The sequence below is a fragment of the Lotus japonicus genome, chromosome 2 (genome assembly GCF_012489685.1).
Source record: "Lotus japonicus ecotype B-129 chromosome 2, LjGifu_v1.2".
NCBI classification, from domain to species: Eukaryota; Viridiplantae; Streptophyta; class Magnoliopsida; order Fabales; family Fabaceae; genus Lotus; species Lotus japonicus.
The window spans coordinates 37704415-37728380 of NC_080042.1; the positions used below are offsets into that span (position 1 = coordinate 37704415).

The 23966-nt window shown below is 39.9% G+C and overlaps 1 protein-coding gene across 2 annotated transcripts; it reads right to left on the bottom strand.

Annotated features, from left to right (window-relative positions):
- Positions 1 to 14663: 14663 nt before the first annotated feature.
- On the bottom strand, positions 14664 to 20617 carry LOC130737980 (uncharacterized). 2 transcript variants are annotated; one of them, XR_009019064.1, is made up of 2 exons: positions 20498 to 20617; positions 14664 to 15065 (listed from the first exon to the last, which is right to left on the bottom strand). XR_009019064.1 is itself a non-coding variant. In XM_057589853.1 (2 exons), exon 1 carries the CDS (start codon positions 18260 to 18262, stop codon positions 17654 to 17656), a length of 609 nt encoding a protein of 202 aa, XP_057445836.1. In that variant the 5' UTR covers positions 18263 to 18299; the 3' UTR covers positions 14664 to 15065; positions 17272 to 17653. The 2 variants fall into 2 exon arrangements, 1 of the variants encoding a protein (XP_057445836.1); XM_057589853.1 differs by lacking the exon at positions 20498 to 20617 and adding an exon at positions 17272 to 18299.
- Positions 20618 to 23966: the final 3349 nt, after the last annotated feature.

Consider the following 23966-nt stretch of genomic DNA (forward strand, 5'->3'; position numbering starts at 1 on the left):
GCACAAACCACCACTCCACCACATTCCCCAAGATCTTCCTTCTTTCAACCTTCTCCTACTGAAGCACCACTCTGGAATTTGCTTCAGAACCCAACCTCTAGGTCAGAAGATCCAACCTCTCTCCTTACCATTCCATACGACCCATTATCCTCTGAACCCATCCTCCCTGACCAACCCGAACCCAACCAAACAGAGCCACAACCCAGAACGTCTGATCACTCTGTTCCCAGAGCATCAGAACGTCCTGCTGCCAGACAAACGGATACAGACTCTTCAACAGCCTTCACACCTGTATCCTTCCCCATCAATGTTATTGACTCTCCTCCCTCCAATACCTCTGAATCAATTAGAAAATTCATGGAGGTTAGAAAGGAGAAGGTGTCTGCCCTGGAAGAGTATTACCTTACCTGTCCAAGCCCTAGGAGATATCCTGGCCCTAGACCTGAACGTCTAGTTGACCCAGATGAACCTATCTTGGCCAATCCTATCCAAGAGGCAGACCCCTTAGTACAACAAGCTCACCCTGTCCCTGACCAACAAGAGCCAATTCAACCAGACCCTGAACCTGAACAATCAGTGTCTAACCAATCCTCGGTTAGATCACCTCACCCTCTGGTTGAAACTTCAGACCCTCACCGTGGAACCTCTGAACCCAATGCTCCCATAATTAACATTGGTTCTCCACAAGGTGCCTCTGAAGCTCATAGCAGCAATCACCCAGCCTCTCCTGCACCCAACCTCTCCATAATTCCCTATACTCACCTTCAACCCACATCTCTCTCTGAGTGCATCAATATCTTCTATCATGAAGCCTCCTTGAGGCTCCGCAATGTGCACGGTCAGACTGATCTCAGTGAGAATGCTGAAAATGTGGCTGATGAGTGGAACAATCTGAGCACTTGGCTAGTGGCTCAGTTTCCAATTATGATGCAGCTCCTGCATGCAGAGGGCAGTCAGAGCATTGAGGCTGCAAAGCAAAGGTTTGCTAGGAGGGTGGCTCTTCACGAACTAGAACAGAGAAACAAGCTTCTTGAAGCTATTGAAGAAGCCAAGAGACAGAAAGAACAAGCAGAAGAAGCTGCACGTCAAGCAGCAGCTCAGGCTGAACAAGCCAGACTTGAGGCAGAGCGTCTTGAAGCTGAGGCTGAGGCAGAGCGACTTGCACCAGTTGTGTTTACTCCTGCTGCTTCTGCTTCCATTCCAGAACCTCAAGCTGCTCAGAATGTTCCTTCCAGCTCTACTCAGACAAGCTCATCCAGACTCGACATCATGGAACAACGTCTTGACACTCATGAATCCATGCTGATTGAGATGAAGCAAATGATGATGGAACTTCTGCGCCGCACTGACAAACCTTAGTTTTTAGGATCTCTTCTTTTTCTTTCATTTTATTTAACATTGTTTTATTTAAACTCTGTTTCCTTTTTATTTCCTTATTTTAATTTGTTCGTTTGTGATTCTATATGCATATATATATATATATATATCCTTGTGTCACATATGTTTGCCAAACTTGTTTTATTCATAATTGTTCTATGTTTACATCATATTTCTTTACATCATATAAATCTAGAATGGAGGATCTCTCCTCATTCTTCTGCACTCCTGGCGTTGCTCTGACCTATCCTTCTCCAGACGATCCAGTCCATGCTGGATGTTGTTGAGTCTGACCTCTAGCTCATCTTTCTCCAGAATCTCTTCTGAAGTCCTGAGCTTCTCTTCCAAGATTTCTTTCTCTTCCAGCAGCTTGAGTTCAAGTCGGCTGAGTTCTTGCACCTCCTCCACGAAGGCAAGAAATTCCTTCAGGTCTCTCTCCAACTCTGGACGCAGGTCCTCTTCCAGCAGTGTCCGTGTCAGCTCCGCGATGGTAGTTGCACCCTCTGGATGCCTGATGTTCAGGAACAAGTCCTCTTCAAAGGCCTTCTTCCTCAGCTCTTCTAGTGCTACGTTGTATGATGCCATTCTTTTTACTGAAAATTATTCGAGGTGTGAAGCTTACCCTTCTCTCCAACGCTTTTTATAGGCTTCACTTTCTCTCTGAAAGTTAATGCTCTTACAGTTTCTCGAGGTTAAGTTCTTGGTAACTGACCCTTCTATTTACTCACTTGACCGGTGGTAAACGTTCCTCCCTTGCATTAACTCTTCTATTTATTTTCGCCTAACTCTGATTCTTACATCGTTTTCATCTTCTTTTAAACTTAGACCTTCTCTGAGGGGGAGTACCTTGTACTTCAAGCTGAGTTTTTCACACCCCAAGCTTTTTGCTTATGACAAAAAGGGGTAGTAAACCCAGTTTTTGATGTGTAAGATGTGTTAGTGTGATTTATTTTTCTTTTGGAGATTTTAAGAGTTCCACCTTCATGACCATAGATGTGTCACTGGGCAAATACAAGGAATACATTTCACTTCCTCTGAAGCGATTCTAAGTTGACTCTGATACCCAAGACTCTGATACCTTGTCCATGACTCTGATCACTTATGCGCTCTGATTATTCGTTTTTCATCTATGTCATAAGTTTTTCACTCTGAACTCTTATATTTTTTAGCTCATAATCTAGACTTTACTAACGTTTTCATCAAGTATTAGATTCAGGGGGAGCTAAGCTCAGAATCAAGCAGTGACTTGAATTCAGAATGAGCAAGATAAACTATTCACATCAGGATAAGTCTTATTCTATATCTCTAAACTCTGAGTGAATTCAGTTTAATGTTTAAGAATTGTTCATCAAAAATCTTAGTTTTGTCATCATCAAAAAGGGGGAGATTGTAAGATCAAGTTTTGATCTAGTAGTACAACTCTATGTTTTGATGATTACAAGTTAACCTTTTGATATGAACAATTGTGGTACTCTAACGTGTTTTTCTGAGTGTGCTATTTACAGGCTCTGACCTCAACTCAATCTCACACAAATCAGAAGCACTGTGTATAAAGGGTAACCCAAGCAACGCTTTCGCATTCACCATGTTCAGTATGAACAGTGGAAAAGCTTCAGAAGTTCTGAAGCTATACAAACTCTGATGTGGACTCAGTCGCTAGAAGCTCTGAAGATCCAGAAGTTCTGATAACCAAGAAACACTGAAGGTTCAGATGTTCTGATGGTGTAGAAGACTCTGAAGATCCAGAAGCTGAATAGTGGAAACTCTGAAGTCCAGAAGCAAGAAACTCTGAAGGCCATGTTCTTCCCTCTGAGTTCAGAATCAGAAGATACAATGGTCAGAGGATCTGTGCTTTCCCTCTGACTCTGATCAACCGGCTTCACAAGTTCCAATATGAAGTATTCCCCTGATCAGAAGTCTCCTAGGTTAAAAGGTCAAGACGCTATCCAAGTACAAAAGCAAGTGTACCTTCCTGACGACCTACCTAACATTCTCAGCCACAGCAGAAGCTGGATTTTCCAGAACTGCCCTCCAACGGTAGCATTTCCCATGCAACGCTCAACCCTAATCCTTGGAGTATATATAGAGGCTGAAGATTGAAAGAAGCGGCTAGAGAAGAAACATACAAGAAAAGAATACACACGCGCAAGACATATTCAAAAATATTCTAAGCTTTCTTTCATCCTGAATTTCATTGTGTTTACTATAAGCTTTTTAGAAGCACTTTCTTTGTAAACAAGAACTTCATATACAGTTGTATAGTTTTCCTTTAGGAGATCAAGGTTGATCGGATCCTAGAGAAGACTAAGAGAGTGAATCTTAGTGTGAGCTAAGTCAGTGTAATTGTTAGTCACTTGTAGGTTTCAAGTGCAGTTGTAACTCTTACCTGATTAGTGGATTGCCTTCATTCTAAGAAGGAAGAAATCACCTTAACGGGTGGACTGGAGTAGCTTGAGTGATTTATCAAGTGAACCAGGATAAAATCCTTGTGTGCTTTTCTATCTCTTATCTTTAGCACTTAAGTTCTCGAAAGATTTGTTAAAATCTTTAAGGTGGTAGTTTTGTACTGAAAACGTTATTCAAACCCCCCCTTTCTACCGTTTTTCATACCTTCAGAACTATGTTGTGATTCACTGAGAAAGAGATCAACAGTCTGATTGCTTCTAGTCTTGCTACTGTAGCAAATGTTTTTGTGTAGTCTATTCCTTCCTGCTGGCTGTAGCCTTGTGCAACTAGCCTTGCCTTGTTTCTGACTACATCTCCTTTCTCATTCAATTTGTTTCTGAACACCCATTTTGTACCAATTACATGGACACTCTCAGGCTTCTTCACTAAGCTCCAAACATCGTTCTTGGAGAATTGATTCAATTCTTCTTCCATAGCCAGAATCCAATCCTTGTCCTGAAGAGCTTCATCTATGGACTTGGGTTCAATTAAGGACACCAATCCTTTCAGACTGAGCAGAGTCTCTTCAGAGGGTTGGAAGGCTAATCTGGTTCTGACTGGTTCATCTTTGTTGCACAGAATCAATTCCTTAGGACGAGATGCAATGATTCTGCTTTTCTTCTGAGTTTGTAAGTCAGAGGGACCAGCTTCTTCTTCTGGTTCATCTTCCTCTGGCTCAGCTTCCTCTGGTGCTTTGCCTTTGTCAGAAACATTTATACTTAAATCTGCTAATTTCTCAACTAGCTTTGACTGGTCAGAGTCAAGCTTATCGTCAAATCTAACATGAATAGACTCTTCAATAGTCTTAGCATCAGTATTGTAAAATCTAAAACCTTTAGATCTATCAGAGTAACCAAGTAATAGACATTTAGAAGACTTAGCATCAAATTTATGCAATCTATCCTTAGTATTAAGAACATAACAAACACAACCAAAAGGATGAAAATAATAAATGTTGGGTTTTATGTTCTTCCACAATTCATAGGGAGTCTTATTCAGAATTGGTCTCACAGAGATTCTGTTCTGAATGTAACATGCTGTATTTACTGCCTCTGCCCAAAAGTGCTTAGCCATGCCAGTTTCTTGGAGCATGGTTCTAGCCATCTCCTAAAGAGTTCTGTTCTTCCTCTCAACAACACCATTTTGTTGAGGAGTTCTGGGACAAGAGAAATCATGTGCAATTCCATAGGAATCAAACAGACTCTCAAACTTGTCATTCTCAAACTCTCCACCATGGTCACTTCTGACACGCACAATCCTACAAGCCTTCTCGTTTTGCACTTGGGCAATGAAGGTAGAGAACACAGCATGAGACTCATCCTTGCGGATTAGAAACTTTACCCATGTCCAGCGGCTATAGTTGTCAACAATGACCATCCCATATCTCTTGCCACCTATAGACTCAGTTTTCACTGGTCCAAACAGGTCGATATGCAGAAGTTCCAACGGCCTTGAGGTTGAGACAACATTCTTTGCCTTGAAAGGGACTTTAGTGAATTTGCCTTTCTGACATGCTTCACAAAGAGCGTCTGAAGAGAACTTCAGATTGGGTAAGCCCCTGACAAGGTTTAGCTTACTCAGCTGAGAAATCTTTCTCATACTGGCATGCCCTAACCGTCTATGCCATACCCACTGCTCTTCATTAACAGAAAGAAGGCACTTCACATTCTAAGCCTCCAACTCAGATAATCTGATCTTATAAATGTTGTTCTTCCTCTTGCTGTTAAACAGAACAGAGCAATCGATCTGACTTACAGCCCTGCAAGACTTTTGATTGAAAATAACATCATAACCCTTGTCAGCTAATTGACTTATAGACAATAAGTTATGAGTTAAGCCGTCTACCAATAACACAATATCAATGCATGGACTACTATCTACACAAATAGTACCAGTACCAACAATTTTACCCTTTTCATTTCCTCCAAAGCCAACTTCGCCTCCAGGCTTAAGTTTTAGCTCTTGGAACATACGCCTCTCTTCCGTCATGTGACGCGAGCATCCATTGTCCAGATACCATGACTGGTGTTTCAGTGGAGCTATCAAGGATATCTGCAACATAGATAATCTTGTCCTTAGGTACCCACTTTTTGGGTCCTTTCTTGTTAGTTACCCCAGATGTTCTGATCACCTTGGGTTTCTCAACATGATAATGTAAAGGAATTTTTGCCTGATATTTAGACATGGAGAAAGATCCCTTTTTAAGAGGGGTTTTTGCAACTTTAGCAGGTAAAGGATCAGGCAATATGGTACCAGAGGGAACAAAGCATTCATACAAAGATTTAGCTTTAGACACAAAGGGCTCATTTCTAATTGGTTTAGAATAGCCAATGCCATGCATTCCATTTCTGCTTACGCCATAGATCATTGAAGCCATTTCTATCTACGCTCTTAGCCAGGAATCTTTGAAAAGACTTTTCATATTTAGATTCATTTCTACAATCAGAGGCATCACAAGCAACTATTTCTTCTAACTTAGCAATCTGGTTCTTAAGCACAGAGTTAGAATTTACCAAAGCATGATTATCATTTTTCAAATCAGAAATAATTTTCTCATGTTCAGAAGGAGTCTTTGAAGCAGCAGATAAGTCCTTTTTCAACTTTTTATGCTTAGACAATAAGGAGTTATACTTATCCATAATATCAGACAAAGCATGTTTCAGTTCAGAGGTAGAGAAAGAAGCGAATACCTCATTTTCATCGTCTGAATTAGGATCTCCTTCTGATTCTGAGTCAGAGTCAACAGCTTCCTTTGACTCTGCTCCTTTGTCCTTGACAATAGCCATGAGTCCTTGGACTTCACCATCAGAGTCAAAATCCTCTGACTCTGATTCATCAAATGTCACCATCAGACTCTTCTTCGTCTTGAAGTGCTTCTTTGGCCTCTTGTCCTTCTTCAACCTTGGACAATCACTTTTGTAGTGCCCTGATTCTTTGCACTCAAAACATGTGACTTCCTTGATTGATGACTTCTTCTGGCCTGAGGATTCAGACTTTCCTTTTGCCTTTCCAGAGCTTCTGTACTTGCTTTGCTTGTGCTTCCAGATGCGGTTGAGCCTCTTGGAGATCAGAGTCAGCTCATCTTCATCAGAATCTTCTGATGCTTCTTCAGATTCTTCTGCTTCAGCTTGGAGAGCCTTTGACTTCTCATCCTTAGCCTTTTCAGATTTGGATTTCAATGCTATAGACTTTTTCCTCAGATCTTGCATCTCAGAACGCTTCAGCTCATGGCATTTCGGAATGCTAATGAGTTCTTCTAAACTCATACGCTCGACATCTCTTGTGAGCTCTATTGATGTACTAAAGGCATCCAGCTTTCAGGAAGACACCTGATGACCCTTATGACATGATCTTTTGTTGTGTATCTCTTGTTGAGAGGTCGTATTCCAGCTACAAGCAGTTGAAATCTGGAAAACATTTCTTCAATGGACTCATTTGGCTCCATGATGAAGGATTCATACTTTTGGATCAAAGACAATGCCTTTGATTCTTTGACTTTCTTGTTTCCTTCATGAGACATCTTCAGAGATTCAAAAATGCCTTTTGCATACTCACGATCTGTAATCTTCTGGTACTCTTCATAAGAAATAGCACTTAGAAGAATTGCTCTTGCTTTGTGATGTTGTGAGTACAGCTTCTTTTGATCTGCAGTCATCTCTGACCTTGGGATCTTCTTGCCTTCTTCATCAACTGGACGCTCATAGCCATCCACAATAATATCCCAGAGATCTGCATCAAAACCCAGAAAGAAACTTTCGAGTCCATCTTTCCAATACTCGAACCTTTGGCCGTCGAACATAGGAGGCTTTGTGTTGTATCCATCTTTCTGTGTTTCACTGGTGGTAGCCATAGTTTTTCACACCGGCCCGGATCACTGAACACTGTTAGGTGTGGTAATCAGAACTTGCGCTCTGATACCAATTGAAGGTATGAAAAACGGTAGAAAGGGGGGGTTTGAATAATGTTTTCAAGATAAAACTTCCACCTTAAAGATTTTAACAAATCTTTTAGAGAACTAAGTACTAAAGATGAGAGATAGAAAAGCACACAAGGATTTTATCCTGGTTCACATGATAAATGACTCAAGCTACTCCAGTCCACCCGTTAAGGTGATTTCTTCCTTCTTAGAATGAAGGCAATTCACTAATCAGGTATGTGTTACAACTGCACTTGAAACCTACAAGTGACTAACAATACACTGACTTAGCTCTCACTAAGATTCACTCTCTTAGTCTTCTCTAGGATCCGATCAACCTTGATCTCCTAAAGGAAAACTATACAACTGTATATGAAGTTCTTGTTTACCAAGAAAGTGTTTCTAAAAAGCTTATAGTAAACACAATGAAATTCAGGATGAAAGAACGCTTAGAAGGATTTGAATATTTCTTGCGCGTGTGTGAATGCTTCTAGCCGCTTCTTTCAATCTTCAGTCTCAATTTATACTCCAAGGATTAGGGTTGAACGTTGCATGGAAATGCTACCGTTGGAGGGCAGTTCTAGAAATTCCAGCTTCTGCTGTGGCTGAGGATGTTAGGTAGGTCGTCAGGATAGTACACTTTGCTTTTGTACTTTGGATAGTGACTTGACCTTAACCTCGTAGACTTCTGATCAGAGGAGCGCTTCGTATAGGAACTTGTGAAGCTGATTGATTAGAGTCAGAGGGAAGCTTGGATCCTCTTACCGTTGTACCTTCTGATCTTCACTTCAGAGGATCAGTACATGGTCTTCAGAGCCAGTTGCTTCTGGACTTCAGAGTCTTCACTCTTCAGAGTCTGGATCGTCTGAGTCTTCTACACCATCAGAGCTTCTGAGCCTTCAGAGTCTTTTGGTTGTCAGATCTTCTGGATCATCAGAGCTTTAAGTGAGCTGAGTCCTTATCAAAGCTTGATTTACTTCAGATCTTCTGAAGTTTTTCCACTGTTCAGAGTGAACATGGAGAATGCGAAAGCGTTGCTTGGGTCACTCTTTATGCACAGTGCTTCTGATTTGTGTGAGACTGAATCAAGGTCAGAGCCTGTAAATAGCACACTCAGAAAAACACGTTAGAGTACCATAATTGTTCATATCAAAAGGTTAACTTGTAATCATCAAAACATAGAGTTGTACTACTAGATCAAAACTTGATCTTACAGAGTTTACAATATTGAATCTAGAACTATTGAAGAATCTATACATGTTAGATTTGATGATAAGCTTGACTCTGACAAGTCAAAGCTAGCTGAAAAGTTTGCAGATATGAGCATAACTATTTCAGAGGAAGACAAAGATTCAGAGGATGCCAATCCATAAGCAAATGCATCAGAAGAAGCTGCCACAACTTCTGAACCTTCACGTCAGAAGAAGAGAAGAGTTATAGCCTCTCATCCTGAAGAACTGATTCTGGGAGACAAAGATGAACCAGTCAGAACCAGATCCGCTTTCAAGCCTTCTAAAGAGACATTTCTAAGTTTAAAGGGAGTCGCTCTGATTGAGCCAACCTCTATTTGTGAATCACAACATTGTGCTTCATCAAATGGATATCAAGAGTGCTATCCTCAACTGATATATCTCTGAAGATGTTTACGACCATCAACCCCTTGGGTTTGAAGATGCTCAACATCCCGATCATGTCTTCAAGCTCAAGAAATCACTCTATGGTCTAAAGCAAGCTCCAAGAGCTTGGTATGAGAGACTCAGTGCTTTCCTTCTGGAAAATGGGTTCGTAAGGGGTAAAGTGGATACAACTCTCTTTTGCAAAACTTATAAAAATGATATTCTCATAGTTCAAATTTATGTTGATGACATTATATTCGGCTCTGCTAATCCTTCCTTGTGCAAGGAATTCTCTAAGTTAATGCAGGCTGAATTTGAAATGAGTATGATGGGAGAACTCAAGTACTTTCTGGGGATTCAAGTAGATCAACAATCAGAAGCAACTTACATTCACCAAAGTAAATATACCAAAGAACTTCTGAAGATGTTCAACATGTTAGAATGTACTTTTGCCAAGTCTCCAATGCATCCTACGTGCATTCTAGAAGTAGAAGACACAAGCTAAAAGGTTTGTCAGAAGCTCAATCGTGGTATGATAGGCTCTCTTCTTTATCTGACTGCATCCAGGCTAGATATTCTTTTCACTGTTCACTTATGTGCTCGCTTCCAATCAGATCCTAGAGAAACTCACTTAACTGCTGTTAAGAGAATTCTCAAATATCTGAAAGGCTCTACTAACCTAGGCTTGATGTATAAGAAGACATCAGAGTATAAGCTTTTAGGTTACTGTGATGCTGATTATGCTGGAGACAGAACTGAAAGAAAAAACACCTCTGGAAATTGTCAATTTCTAGGAAGCAACTTAGTCTCATGGGCAGGCAAGAGGCAATCTACGATTGTTCTATCTACTGCAGAAGCAGAGTACATATCAGCTGCTATCTGTAGCACTCAGATGCTCTGGATGAAACATCAGCTAGAAGATTATCAGATCTTTGAGAGCAATATTCCAAACTATTGTGACAACACTGCTGCTATTTCTCTAAGTAAGAATCCTATCTTACACTCAAGGGCCAAACACATCGAGGTAAAGTATCACTTTATTAGAGATTATGTTCAGAAGGGCGTACTTCTTCTGAATTTTGTGGACGCTGACCATCAATGGGAAGATATCTTCACAATGTAAGACCCAAGATTTTAAGCTTAGAATAAGTGGAAGAGATTTCCATTTACGATTAGGATTGATGTAATGTGAAGGGAAACCTGAACTAGAGTTTACCAAATGAAATAAATTTATGAAGGAGAAAGTTCAGGAAAAGTCAAAGGATTACATCATGATCGATAAAAGTTATAGCACGATCGTTATACGCTTAAACCTAGGTCAGAAACCCTAGTATATAGCTGATTTTCACTTTTAGGCACGACGGAAGTTAATTCCAAAAATCTTCAGAGAAACGTTATAACTTCTCTTTTTCCATATATCACAATCGTTTCGAGGCGAAACTCTAGGATCTACGAACGTCCGATTCCAATCATCGGAAGTTTGCCGAAACCGAATCCCTGGTATTTCAAAACCCTAGGATTTCTCGACAATGAAGACTTTATCTATTCAGAGCTTCAAATGAATATTCTACACGCGTACACCTATTTCTCTTGATGATTTCAATCTTTCTTCCGAAGGAAGTTTTCTATTCCGACATTCGATGCAAAAAGCAACTTATCGGGTAAAATAGTTTTACACCGACTTTGCATTAGTTGCCAAAAATACAAGGAGACATCTTCTTAGCTTAGGAATTCCTTTGCCAAAACCTATCTTAGAATTCATGGAGAATGATGCCGGAAAAATCAGATTCGCGAAACTTTCATTTTCCCGCGAATTACCATTTTCTATATATAGCAAGAAAGGTGAGAAAAATTACAAGAACTCCTCCATTTTCTCTCCAAGGCCGCGAGCTCCATAGAAGGAAGAGGAAGAAGAGCTTTTCTTCAAACCTTGCTTGATCGTCGATCAATCAGTTGCTGCTTCAAGGCTTCGAGGTATAGTCGCTAATCCTTACCTCCGATCGCTTTTTCCATAGCTTTTCTGTAGAGTTTTCTGAGTGGATAGTTTATGGGTTTTTGCAAAACTATCCTGAATCTTTCATTTCTGATTCTAAACCTCTTCTATATGTGCCCAAGATCACTTCTGCCGGGTTAGATTTTCCGTTATGTCGCCGGAATTCCGCCGGAATCAATTTGAGCCTAAAATACCCATTTTTGGAGTTTTTGAGGTAAAGCTTCAACCTTTAGGCTAAAAACTATCGCCTTAGCTTAGTGCTAGTAGGATTAGTTGTCATAAACGTCGTTGGTGACGTCCCTGCAAAATTTTATTTTTGGGATTTCAGTTTTGAAAATCCTAAGTTAAAAATCATGACCAAAATACCCCTGCGACAGTTTTTGATCCGATAATTTTTCCGAGTTCAGAATACACTTAGTTACGGCTTATGAAAGCATAGGAACCAAGTTTGATCGAAGAAAAATCGAGTCCCATAATTAACCAAAGTGGCCGAGCCCTATTAGGGGGAAGGACGAAAATTTCCTTTTCCGAAAACTTGTCCTTTCGCGCTAGATTATCGTACCTTAGAGTATAGATTACTTCGTGTAACCTTAGTAAGTATCGATAGCTTAGTTCTCGATAGATTCTGATAGTATTTCTGTGACTTTGCTTTAAAGGAACTTTTGAGGAATTTCCTGAGGAGCAACGCTTTGCTTGTGAGGAAGAGTTAGAAGATAATCCTGGAGAACCTTCAGGTGAGGGCTTCTCACTGAATCTCTAGTTAATGCTTAGGGTCGATGTTTCGACATTGTTTACTGTTTATGCACTGAGATTGTGTGTGATTGAAAATGTTTTCTGAGGCTTCGGCTGACAATGTAGATGATTCATCTACTGAATGTTTTTGAAGATTGACTTACATGCTATGTGCTATGTGGGTAATCTAGGATGTGTGGTGCATGCTTTATATGCTAAGTGCTAAGTGTTTATGATGCGATTTATTGATATATGACATGTTGTTGATTGTGATGATTTAAATATGCTCTGTACTGGAATCTGAGATTCTGAATGGTGAGAATAGCGGGCAGGTCATGCCGATTTTATTTTGAGAGTTTGGAGAAAGTTTGATAGGACGAACGAGGTTCGGGCCTTAATTTTGTTTAGTGGATCGAGACCTCCTCTGGAAGCGACTTGGGATTGGGAGATCCTGCAAATGTATAAGACTTGCGATAAGACAAAAGGGAATTTATTTTATAAAGAAAATTCATAAGACCTTAAATAACCTCAAAATCTTTAAGTAATGATAACAACCTCGAAGGAAGGCATTGGAAGTCAAATCATAGTTTTGGAAAAGCGAGGAGTGTCGTCGGATCCAAGTGTTGAGGAGTTTGGTAAGTTCTGAGTATGTTGGTACTCCTTCGCTCGTTGAGCAGTTTGATGGCCATCCAAGGGATGAGCCGAGAAGCTTCACTGAGGCGTGAGACCTTGTGAGAGCATGAAACTTCACTGAAGCGTGAGACTTCGTGAGAGCATTGGTGACCCGAAGAGTCATCGTGAGTGGTTGCACCCATGCATATACGCGATGAAGTGCCAAGCAGAGTACTTCGGTATAGTAGGAAGTAACGATCAGCCATGCAGAGTTGGATCGGTCCTGACTATACCTGGCACAACAGGAGGTAACGATCATCCATGTAGAGTTGTATCGTGCCTGTTGATGTTCGGCATAGCAAGCAGAAATGGTCAAACCATGTAGAGTTTGTACCGTCTTGACTATAGCCAAAGGTGATAAGTGACGCCCGAGCAGAAATGGTTAAACACGAGGCTAGTGTTACGACCGTCTCGAGGTGCCCAGCCTATAAGTGGCAATACCTTTGGTTTGTCCCGTCGCCAAGCAGAGTGACGTTGTTGTTTTGTTCCGTCGCCAAGCAGAGTGACGTTGTTGTTTTGTTCCGTCGCCAAGCAGAGTGACGTTGTAGTTTTGTTCCGTCGCCAAGCAGAGTGACGTTGTTGTTTTGTTCCGTCGCCAAGCAGAGTGACGTTGTCGGTTTGTTCCGTCGCCAAGCAGAGTGATGTTATTCGGGTTTTATGTTGATCTGACTACATGATGAGTGTGTTTGATACTTGTTAGTTCTACTTGATGCATGTTAACTGTGATTTACAGTCGTTATATTCTTTGTGGAAATATGCAACCCTAGGATGTTATCCCTAGTTATAAGCCTAAGTGGCTATTATCTTATTTATATTTATTGGTGCTATTATTTACATAATTCTTTGGAGTTGACCCTCGCGTCTTCTGTGTGTGCTTTGGCGAACAAACGCCCTTTGTCAGATGTCTTTGGCGGGCTGATTCATGATGGTTCATCCTTCGGGAGGAACTAGGGTTGAGATGCAGAAACTGGAGCGTATCGCGGTAGCGAGAGGAGGACGGATGGTGTACATAGACTAGGTCGTTCCGGATTCAGATTCGGGTGACGATCATGCTAGCATGTAGGTTTTAGTGCTGGTGTGAGCTCCTCGAGATGGGATTAGTGTAGGAGTAGAGTCTTAGCTCTGAACATCATTTGTTTTCCTTCGGGACAGGGTAGTTTCCCACCTATAGCTTTTTGTGTGGTTTCTTTACGGGAATCACAGAGAGTTGGTTGGACTTAGGAGGTCTTGTTTCAGGCCGATGGGCCAGCTTATTCTCAGTTTTGAGGGATAGTGTTGCGGACACTTACCTTTAGATTTGGTTTGTACATTTTGCCTTCGGGCGCTACACTTTTCTTTCCGTCACTGGAGGTTACTCGTGACGAGGTTGTTACTTACAGCGGGGGCTGTTTATATATTGTATATTAGCTCTATTACTTTTCGCTTTTGGGTTTTATTTAATTCAGTCTTGTCTTAGTTATTATCGGAAAAAAAAAATTTCACGTTTTTCCGCATTAAGTTTACTTTTAGTTACTAGAGTGACGCCACCGAAATCGGGGTGTTACACACAAAGCCCTTAGCAGAGGATAGATTTAAATTTATTCTAAAAAATCAGAATATGGATTTTTGTCCTATGTGAAGATGGATCAAAACCTTTGACTATGATGCTTCTTTATCAGAAGTTGTCTAGCTCAAAAGGTTACTTAATCAGAGGCTAGTACCTGTAACCAACCAGGTAAAGACCTCAGAGGCAACGCGAAACCCTAGAGAGTTGGAATAGGTGAATATTCGCTAATAGTATAACTATACTATATAATATACGTATAATATATATATATATATGTGTGTGTGTGTGTGTGTGTGTGTGTGTGTGTGTGTGTATGCGTGTATGTGTGAATATTTTATTATAGTACTTGTTGTAACACCCCAATTCTAAACGGCATATGTATTGCAAATATCAGAGTGATAAAAATTTTAACACTCATGAGGCATTACATAATCACTTAAAACATTAACATAATGCTCTTGTAACAGATACATAGCACATAAACTTTGAGATGAACTCATAAATAAACTTAGATGCTCTTGTGACAGTTAATTAGTCTTTGAACTAGTTCACTTTGACAAATAGTTATGCAGCGAATCCAATGTCTTTAAAACTTAAAGAAAACATAGTATCTTGCCCACAACTTAAAACAGAAACAACTTCTCAAATAACAACTTAATTCAAATTATAACAGAAGGAAAACAAGCGTCCATTTCCCCCCCGAGTGCTACGTATCAGAGCAAAGACTCCAACTCGAAATAAAGGCTATAGACTACTCCTCCTGATTACCTGCACGTTACCAACAAGGGTAACATTCAAACAGAAGGGGTGAGATATCGAGTATCATAAATATAAGAATGGCAATAAATATGCTAGATTAATGCCACACCACTTCTTTTTATATTCATATAGCTCAGTTACTAAAACAGTCACAAATAACGTCATCGACTCGGATACAATTCGAACACAACAATGACTATGCATATGTATGTGGTACCAACAGGGCTTCAGCCCTCATCACTAATTGCCAATTATTGGAGGCAAAAGGCATAAGCCTTCATCACAAATCGCCAATACAGGCCATCACAGAGTATGCAGATGCTATGCGACTCAAAAGGACGTATACATCTCATAATCATCACTTCAACATGAGGCATTGCGCCTATATCACTACATCACTAACATCGCCTAAAACAACACAATTCAGCACACATGCATTTTTATCAACTATACAATTACCCTGACATCTTAGGCAATTTTGGCACCAAATCAATGAAACAACTCACTTAAGCATGCAATCATGGAAGAAGCTATCACATATGGTAAATAAATTATGGATTTCATGCTAAAGGTGTTCAGCCACATGCATCATCCTCATAGCTAATACATGACACATAAAGACATTAACTTTCATACAACATGTAAGCTAAATCTAATTATATTTCCAAAACAATCAGAATTTCCGTAATCTGGAAAAACAGCAGGAACACCAGCCACTAAAAGCGGTCTCCTGAATTCGTTACCGAACCAAAAATCATGTATTTTATATGCCTAGAAAGCTAACTTAAAGTCCTACAAATTCTTAGTTGATCTCATCTTCATTTGAGCACTCTAACTGGGCGAAAACAGGTCTCGAAGTGTACTGTCCAGCCCAGGAAATTTTGGACAGCAGCACAGCATCATCAAATCCGTGCATAAATCATATAGCAGTTCAGGAATTACGCTCACAGCAGAAACATATTTCAGTAGAGATAACCTACAGGATTCGTTACTTGTTCAAAAATTACAAATGACCTCAATTTGAAAAGCTAACCGGAAACTCTACCACTTTCTAGTTCATCAAAGAATTTTCTGGGCACATTAACAAGGTGAAAAATCACGTTGAAGTTCACTGACAGAGATAGCAGATACAGAGTGCAGAAAAACATGGTTTACTAAACTGAACTTACAGACCTCGTCTCTCAACCAAAAATTATGTACCATATCATTCCAGAAAGCTCTTTCAAAGGCCTACACTTTCTCAGTTCAACGCAACATTATTCGAGCACTCTAAACAGGCTCTAAAAGGCTTCGAAAGTCACGGTTCATACCAGGAAAATGACCAGTCCGTTTTATGTTCCAAAATAAGTGATTAAAGTTGTTTCTCATCAAACAAGACACAAAACCTAACAAGCATGCTACCTAACAGTCCTTATGTGCGTGATCATAAAGAAAATCAAAAGGGAACCTCAACCCAAAACTCCTAGCATACTATGGTTCTGCCCTCACCCCGTTCAATCACACAAAAGAAAATCCCAAAATCAATGGATTTCAAATCAGATTTCCAGAACATCATTAACAGAAACAATTCTACATCTCCCAAATCCCTAATATCATTCACCATAATTCCATTAGAAACTTAAAATCCCACCCTTACCTTTGGATTGAGTGCAGCTCCCCGTTCCCGATCGAATTCTCCGAAGCCGATCCCCTCTCCCTCTCTTCCTGCTATTTCACGCACAGCCTTCTTCTTCTTTTTTTCTCCTTCTTTCACGCGTCCTCTTCTTTCTTATTTTTTTTTCTTTAGCTGCTTCCCCATCCTTATTAAACCATCTAAACCTAATTCCTCAAGGGCTAAACTAAAAATCCTAAAATCTCTCCTAGTCCTTGTCTCTATTTTTAATCCTAACTTTCACCCCCTACCTCTCTTCCATTTCATAAAACACACCCAGCATCACAAAAAAAATATTTTATTTCATTAAAGTATTATTATATCACCTATTAAACCACCATACAATAGAATCTTAATTAAATTAAAATACCAACATTATTTTAATTAAAAACGGGGTGTTACAACTCTCCCCCACTTAAGAATTTTCGCCCTCGAAAATTTCCTTAAACGAACAATTCGGGGTAGGACTCCCTCATCTGACTCTCAAGCTCCAATGAAATAAAGAATGCATCACACCCATAATAATAATGGCAATCAAAGATGTACCATTAATAAAGCACGTACTTCGAATTAGTCTATCCTCAGCAGTAGTCTCAGCACCAGATAAAGCAAACACCTTCCCCCTTGCAGGATCCTTCTTGGGTTTGTCACAATTAGTACTGATGTGACCTTGCTCTCCACATCTGTAGCATGCCACAGTTTTACCTTCTAGGCACTCAAAGGATTTGTGGCCCAGCTTGCCACACTTAAATCATGTTGCTTCTGAATTGGGACATTCAGGAGAACGATGTCCTTCAACACCACACTTGTAGCACCTAACCGGATTAGGAGCTCCTCCCCCACTCGGCTTCTTGTCATGACCAGCTTCTTGTTTACCCATATCAGCAGGATTCCCATACGGTTTCCCTCTGAATTGCCCCTTTTCTTTCTTCTCTTTCAAAGACTTCTAGTGAGCAGCACTTTCCCTGCTATCCTCATCATATATCCTACTCCTGTTAACCAGGTCAGAAAATCGGATAATCTGTTGATATCCCACAACCTTCTTGATCTCAGGTCTCAAACCATTCACAAACTTGTTACACTTAGATCTCTCAGCTTCGGCAGTATTGTAGTGGGGACAAAACTTAATCAATTCCTCAAACTTTGTAGCATACTCCGCCACGGTTCCATTACCCTGCTTCAGTTCAAGAAACTCAATTTCCTTCTTTCCACACACATCTTCTGGATAGTACTTCTCCAGAAATGCACCCTTGAAAAGATCCCAAGTAATCTCCATCCCATCACCTTCAAACCTCTGAACAGTGTTGTCCCACCAATCTTCAGCTTCTTTCTCAAGCATATGGGTGCCAAAGTGCACCTTTTGCGCGTCAGTACAATTCATGACTCGAAAGATCTTCTCAATTGCTTTCAGCCATGCCTGTGCTTTGTCAGGGTCGTATGCTCCTTCAAAGGTTGGCGGATTGTTCCTCTGAAACTTTCCCAAAGCACAAAATTCATCCTGATTATGGTTCCCAAGGTTCGCTTGCTGACCTTGCCCAATGGCGCTAGCCATCATTGCCAATGCCTCAGCGATAGCTTCATCATTCCTTCCGGCAACCATTTTCCTGAATCTCCAAACAACCAACAACTCTTATCAAACAACAGCTCGATAATGCTACTTACACATATCGAGTATCAGTAAGTATTAGAATATATATTATACTAAAAACTTGGTCACTGACCAACCATTGCTCTGATACCACTAATGTAACACCCCAATTCTAAACGGCATATGTATTGCAAATATCAGAGTGATAAAAATTTTAACACTCATGAGGCATTACATAATCACATAAAACATTAACATAATGCTCTTGTAACAGATACATAGCACATAAACTTTGAGATGAACTCATAAATAAACTTAAATGCTCTTGTGACAGTTAATTAGTCTTTGAACTAGTTCACTTTGACAAATAGTTATGCAGCGAATCCAATGTCTTTAAAACTTAAAGAAAACATAGTATCTTGCCCACAACTTAAAACAGAAACAACTTCTCAAATAACAACTTAATTCAAATTATAACAGAAGGAAAACAAGCGTCCATTTCCCCCCCGAATGCTACGTATCAGAGCAAGGACTCAAACTCGAAATAAAGGCTATAGACTACTCCTCCTGATTACCTGCACGTTACCAACAAGGGTAACATTCAAACAGAAGGGGTGAGATATCGAGTATCATAAATATAAGAATGGCAATAAATATGCTAGATTAATGCCACACCACTTCTTTTTATATTCATATAGCTCAATTACTAAAACAGTCACAAATAACGTCATCGACTCGGATACAATTCGAACACAACAATGACTATGCATATGTATGTGGTACCAACAGGGCTTCAGCCCTCATCACTAATTGCCAATTATTGGAGGCACAAGGCATAAGCCTTCATCACAAATCGCCAATACAGGCCATCACAGAGTATGCAGATGCTATGCGACTCAAAAGGACGTATACATCTCATAATCATCACTTCAACATGAGGCATTGCGCCTATATCACTACATCACTAACATCGCTTAAAACAACACAATTCAGCACACATGCATTTTTATCAACTATACAATTACCCTGACATCTTAGGCAATTTTGGCACCAAATCAATGAAACAACTCACTTAAGCATGCAATCATGGAAGAAGCTATCACATATGGTAAATAAATTATGGATTTCATGCTAAAGGTGTTCAGCCACATGCATCATCCTCATAGCTAATACATGGCACATAAAGACATTAACTTTCATACAACATGTAAGCTAAATCTAATTATATTTCCAAAACAATCAGAATTTCCGTAATCTGGAAAAACAGCAGGAACACCAGCCACTAAAAGCGGTCTCCTGAATTCGTTACTGAACCAAAAATCATGTATTTTATATGCCTAGAAAGCTAACTTAAAGTCCTACAATTTCTTAGTTGATCACATCTTCATTTGAGCACTCTAACTGGGCGAAAACAGGTCTCGAAGTGTACTGTCCAGCCCAGGAAATTTTGGACAGCAGCACAGCATCATCAAATCCGTGCATAAATCATATAGCAGTTCAGGAATTACGCTCACAGCAGAAACATATTTCAGTAGAGATAACCTACAGGATTCGTTACTTGTTCAAAAATTACAAATGACCTCAATTTGAAAAGCTAACAGAAAACTCTACCACTTTCTAGTTCATCAAAGAATTTTCTGGGCACATTAACAAGGTGAAAAATCACGTTGAAGTTCACTGACAGAGATAGCAGATACAGAGCGCAGAAAAACATGGTTTACTAAACTGAACTTACAGACCTCGTCTCTCAAACAAAAATTATGTACCATATCATTCCAGAAAGCTCTTTCAAAGGCCTACACTTTCTCAGTTCAACGCAACATTATTCGAGCACTCTAAACAGGCTCTAAAAGGCTTCGAAAGTCACGATTCATACCAGGAAAATGACCAGTCCGTTTTATGTTCCAAAATAAGTGATTAAAGTTGTTTCTCATCAAACAAGACACAAAACCTAACAAGCATGCTACCTAACAGTCCTTATGTGCGTGATCATAAAGAAAATCAAAAGGGAACCTCAACCCAAAACTCCTAGCATACTATGGTTCTGCCCTCACCCCGTTCAATCACACAAAAGAAAATCCCAAAATCAATGGATTTCAAATCAGATTTCCAGAACATCATTAACAGAAACAATTCTACATCTCCCAAATCCTTAATATCATTCACCATAATTCCATTAGAAACTCAAAATCCCACCCTTACCTTTGGATTGAGTGCAGCTCCCCATTCCCGATCGAATTCTCCGAAGCCGATCCCCTCTCCCTCTCTTCCTGCTATTTCACGCACAACCTTCTTCTTCTTTTTTTCTCCTTCTTTCACGCGTCCTCTTCTTTCTTATTTTTTTTTCTTTAGCTGCTTCCCCATCCTTATTAAACCATCTAAACCTAATTCCTCAAGGGCTAAACTAAAAATCCTAAAATCTCTCCTAGTCCTTGTCTCTATTTTTAATCCTAACTTTCACCCCCTAGCTCTCTTCCATTTCATAAAACACACCCAGCATCACAAAAAAATATTTTATTTCATTAAAGTATTATTATATCACCTATTAAACCACCATACAATATAATCTTAATTAAATTAAAATACCAACATTATTTTAATTAAAAACGGGGTGTTACACTTGTTTGCACGTAAATCGAGACGTTGGTCAATCAACTTTAAATCGACCCGGCAAAAGAAGTAACAAAGACATGGTCATAATAACCCCAAAAGAGGATGAACTCGAGATAGAGGTAGGATAGGCTAAATAGATGATCTGGTCACATCTCTTGGCAATGATAGATACATTGTCTCAGAGTGATCGAAACCCGAATCAAGCTGTAAGAGTGGTACCTTAATCACTCTAAAGAGATGATATTGAACCTTGAGAAGGGAAATACACTCTAATTTAGCACTAACAGGGCTGAACCAGTATAATATTGCATCAGTTTTGTCCCGGCGTGGAAAATGATAAAGAAATCGACCAATCAGTGCCCTAGGATTTGTGTGCAAATGACCTAGGCATACAATCAGCCATTACACGATGCAAACCTCACCTCTGATTGCTTCTGACCCTTCCCAAGCTGCAGCTACGTAACCTCAAGCCCTAGAATAATCCCCATGCATGAAAAGCCATTGGTGGTGCAATTTTGATTAGGGTTAAGCTTGATTTAGCAAGTTAACCATCCTACATCCTATTTAAAGCTTACCACTCGACTCCACGCGACCCCAGCTATCCACAGAGTGCCCTAGAACCCAGAGAGAGCGAAGAGAGAGCCCAGAAAGGGAGTGAGACCGAGAGGAAGTTTTGGAACTTCTCCTCTTCGAATCTCACAAACTAGAGAGAGTTAGGTCCTGATTTATGTTCCATTGTGTTCCTGGAGAGGAGAGGAAGAGAATCGAGTCATTTTGGCGAAGCTTTGGTCAAGAAACCAGAACTTCACCATCTCCGGCGAAGCTCTGACGAGTCCCCGACCTGTAGCTGACCCTTTATCCCATCTCCGGGCACTTCAGCCACACCCACGATCACCATTCAACTCCCCACAACCTGTAGACCAAGTTCTAGTACCCGGAATAGCACGGCGGTGACATTTCACGACCCTCCAATCATCTTCTCCGGCGAGCATCATCGTCTCCGGGAAGTAAGCTTTTGGAACTTCTCGTTTTAGCTCGATTTTGATCCAAATTGATCCCTTAAGCATGCTAGGACATAATTAGGAAGCTTTAGACTAGTTTAAGGACCTGAATCATTGTGAATTTATGGAACCAATTCATGAACTTCGATGCTCAAACTGAGCTATCGGATTGGACATTTGGCCACGAATTGGTGCGCCAAATTGATCTTCCTGCACTAATGGAAGGTCGTAGGGGCTTTTAAGATAGCTAATTGTAGCAATTGAACCCTGAAGAGGAAAGCCCCAATTTCACCTCGCCGACAGCCTCTGAAATCGCTAATTGACACTGTTAGAGTGCCCAGAAACTAAAATTTATGATTCCATTGAACTCAGGAGGTAGAAAACTATAGGAATGGACTCTTAGATATTAGTTTTAGGCTCAGTTTATAGATTTCTTAGTTTGCAAGTAGACTTTGAATTAAGTGCTTAAAATAAGTGATTCTGAACCTGAGCATAAGCTGAGAACAGTAAATTAGACTTAACAGAACCAAAAATCATTAGAACTATGAGCAGGTGAAGACTTAGAAGTCATAACCTAGTTATTAATTTAATTTGCATAATATGGCTTAGGTAATTAAAATAATTAAATAGTAATATTTTAGCTTAAGTTAGATTAGTAGACTAATGACTTAGGAACAATGAGGGCAGGAGATTTATGACAGAATAGGAATAATGAGGTCAGAGATGATAATGAGGAAAGCCTTATGGAATTTAGCTATTAAAAATGAAATTAGTTTGCATAATATGATTAGATAATTAAGTTGTGGTATTTTGGATTAATAATTAAGCTAAGTGGATAGTTTAAGGACTCAAAAATGATTAGGTCAGATTAGGTCATAAGTAAATCGTTATTACGATAGAAAGCATATTATTATTTGCTTGTGTGTTATTGGATGTATGATTGGATGTTGTGCTTGAAGAGTGAATGTTGGATGAAATGTTGTGCTGAATTGCTATGGTTGTGACTCATGCTTGAAGTGATGCACAATAGTAAGGGATGACAGTACACTATGTGATATAGTGGTACTTAAGATTATGAGCCTAAATGGCATGATATCAGGATTGTCTCTGATACGTTGAAGCATCTGAGGTAGTGGGAAGAGGGAAAGAATAATCCCCGATTTAATGAGTTATCGATACATGCTTTTGGAAATTGACCTACCTATAACACTTTAGGATCACCCGTAGGCTAGATAGAGTAAATAAATAAATAATGATAATGGAATAGGCAAGTGAGCCCTTTTCTCTAAGTAATTAAAAGTACATAACCATTAAATGGCGGATTAGAACTCCCGCTTGTATTCCTAAAACTACCTGACCTTATTAAAGATCCCACCTCTATAACAATTATGGTGTACTTACTCAAAGTAAGGCAGCAGATGCTTGTTTCTAATTTATTAGAAACTTAATGGAAGTATAAGGGGGAGACGATTGATACTTGAAGATACGCTTAAGGAGCAATAAGGAGTAGGAAAGTACTGTCACTACCACTAAGAGAGTGGGAATACAGAGACGCCAAAGGTGGTCATGTTCAGAGATGAATTGACCCGGGATTTACGCGATGGCCCCACCTCTCCATCAGCTACCGGCAGGGTCCCGGAAAGGTCGGCCTGATGTGATGTAACAGGGACCGCATAGTCGTGTACTTCTGTCTGTGAGCTACTGAGCGATCATTGTCCGGTAAATAGTGGACTGTAAGGAGTGTCCATGTTTCCGAGATGACTTTCCGAAGATAACGAAGCAATAGCTTCGGGCCCATAAATCATACTCATCACATGATAAAGAAAATAATAAAAAGGGTGGCGATGAACTCACCATTTCCTACGAAGTAGTGAGAGAAGTCAATTTGAAGGACGGAGACATAAGGTGGATTTAATCATACTGCATTATTACTTGTGTTTGCCAACATGTGTGTAATTAATGATATGTCAACTTGAGTTTTAGCGTTTATCTTATTTGATGTGTTTATTGTGCAAAGTTCCGTATGACTCACCCTTGCACTTATTTTATAAAAGCAG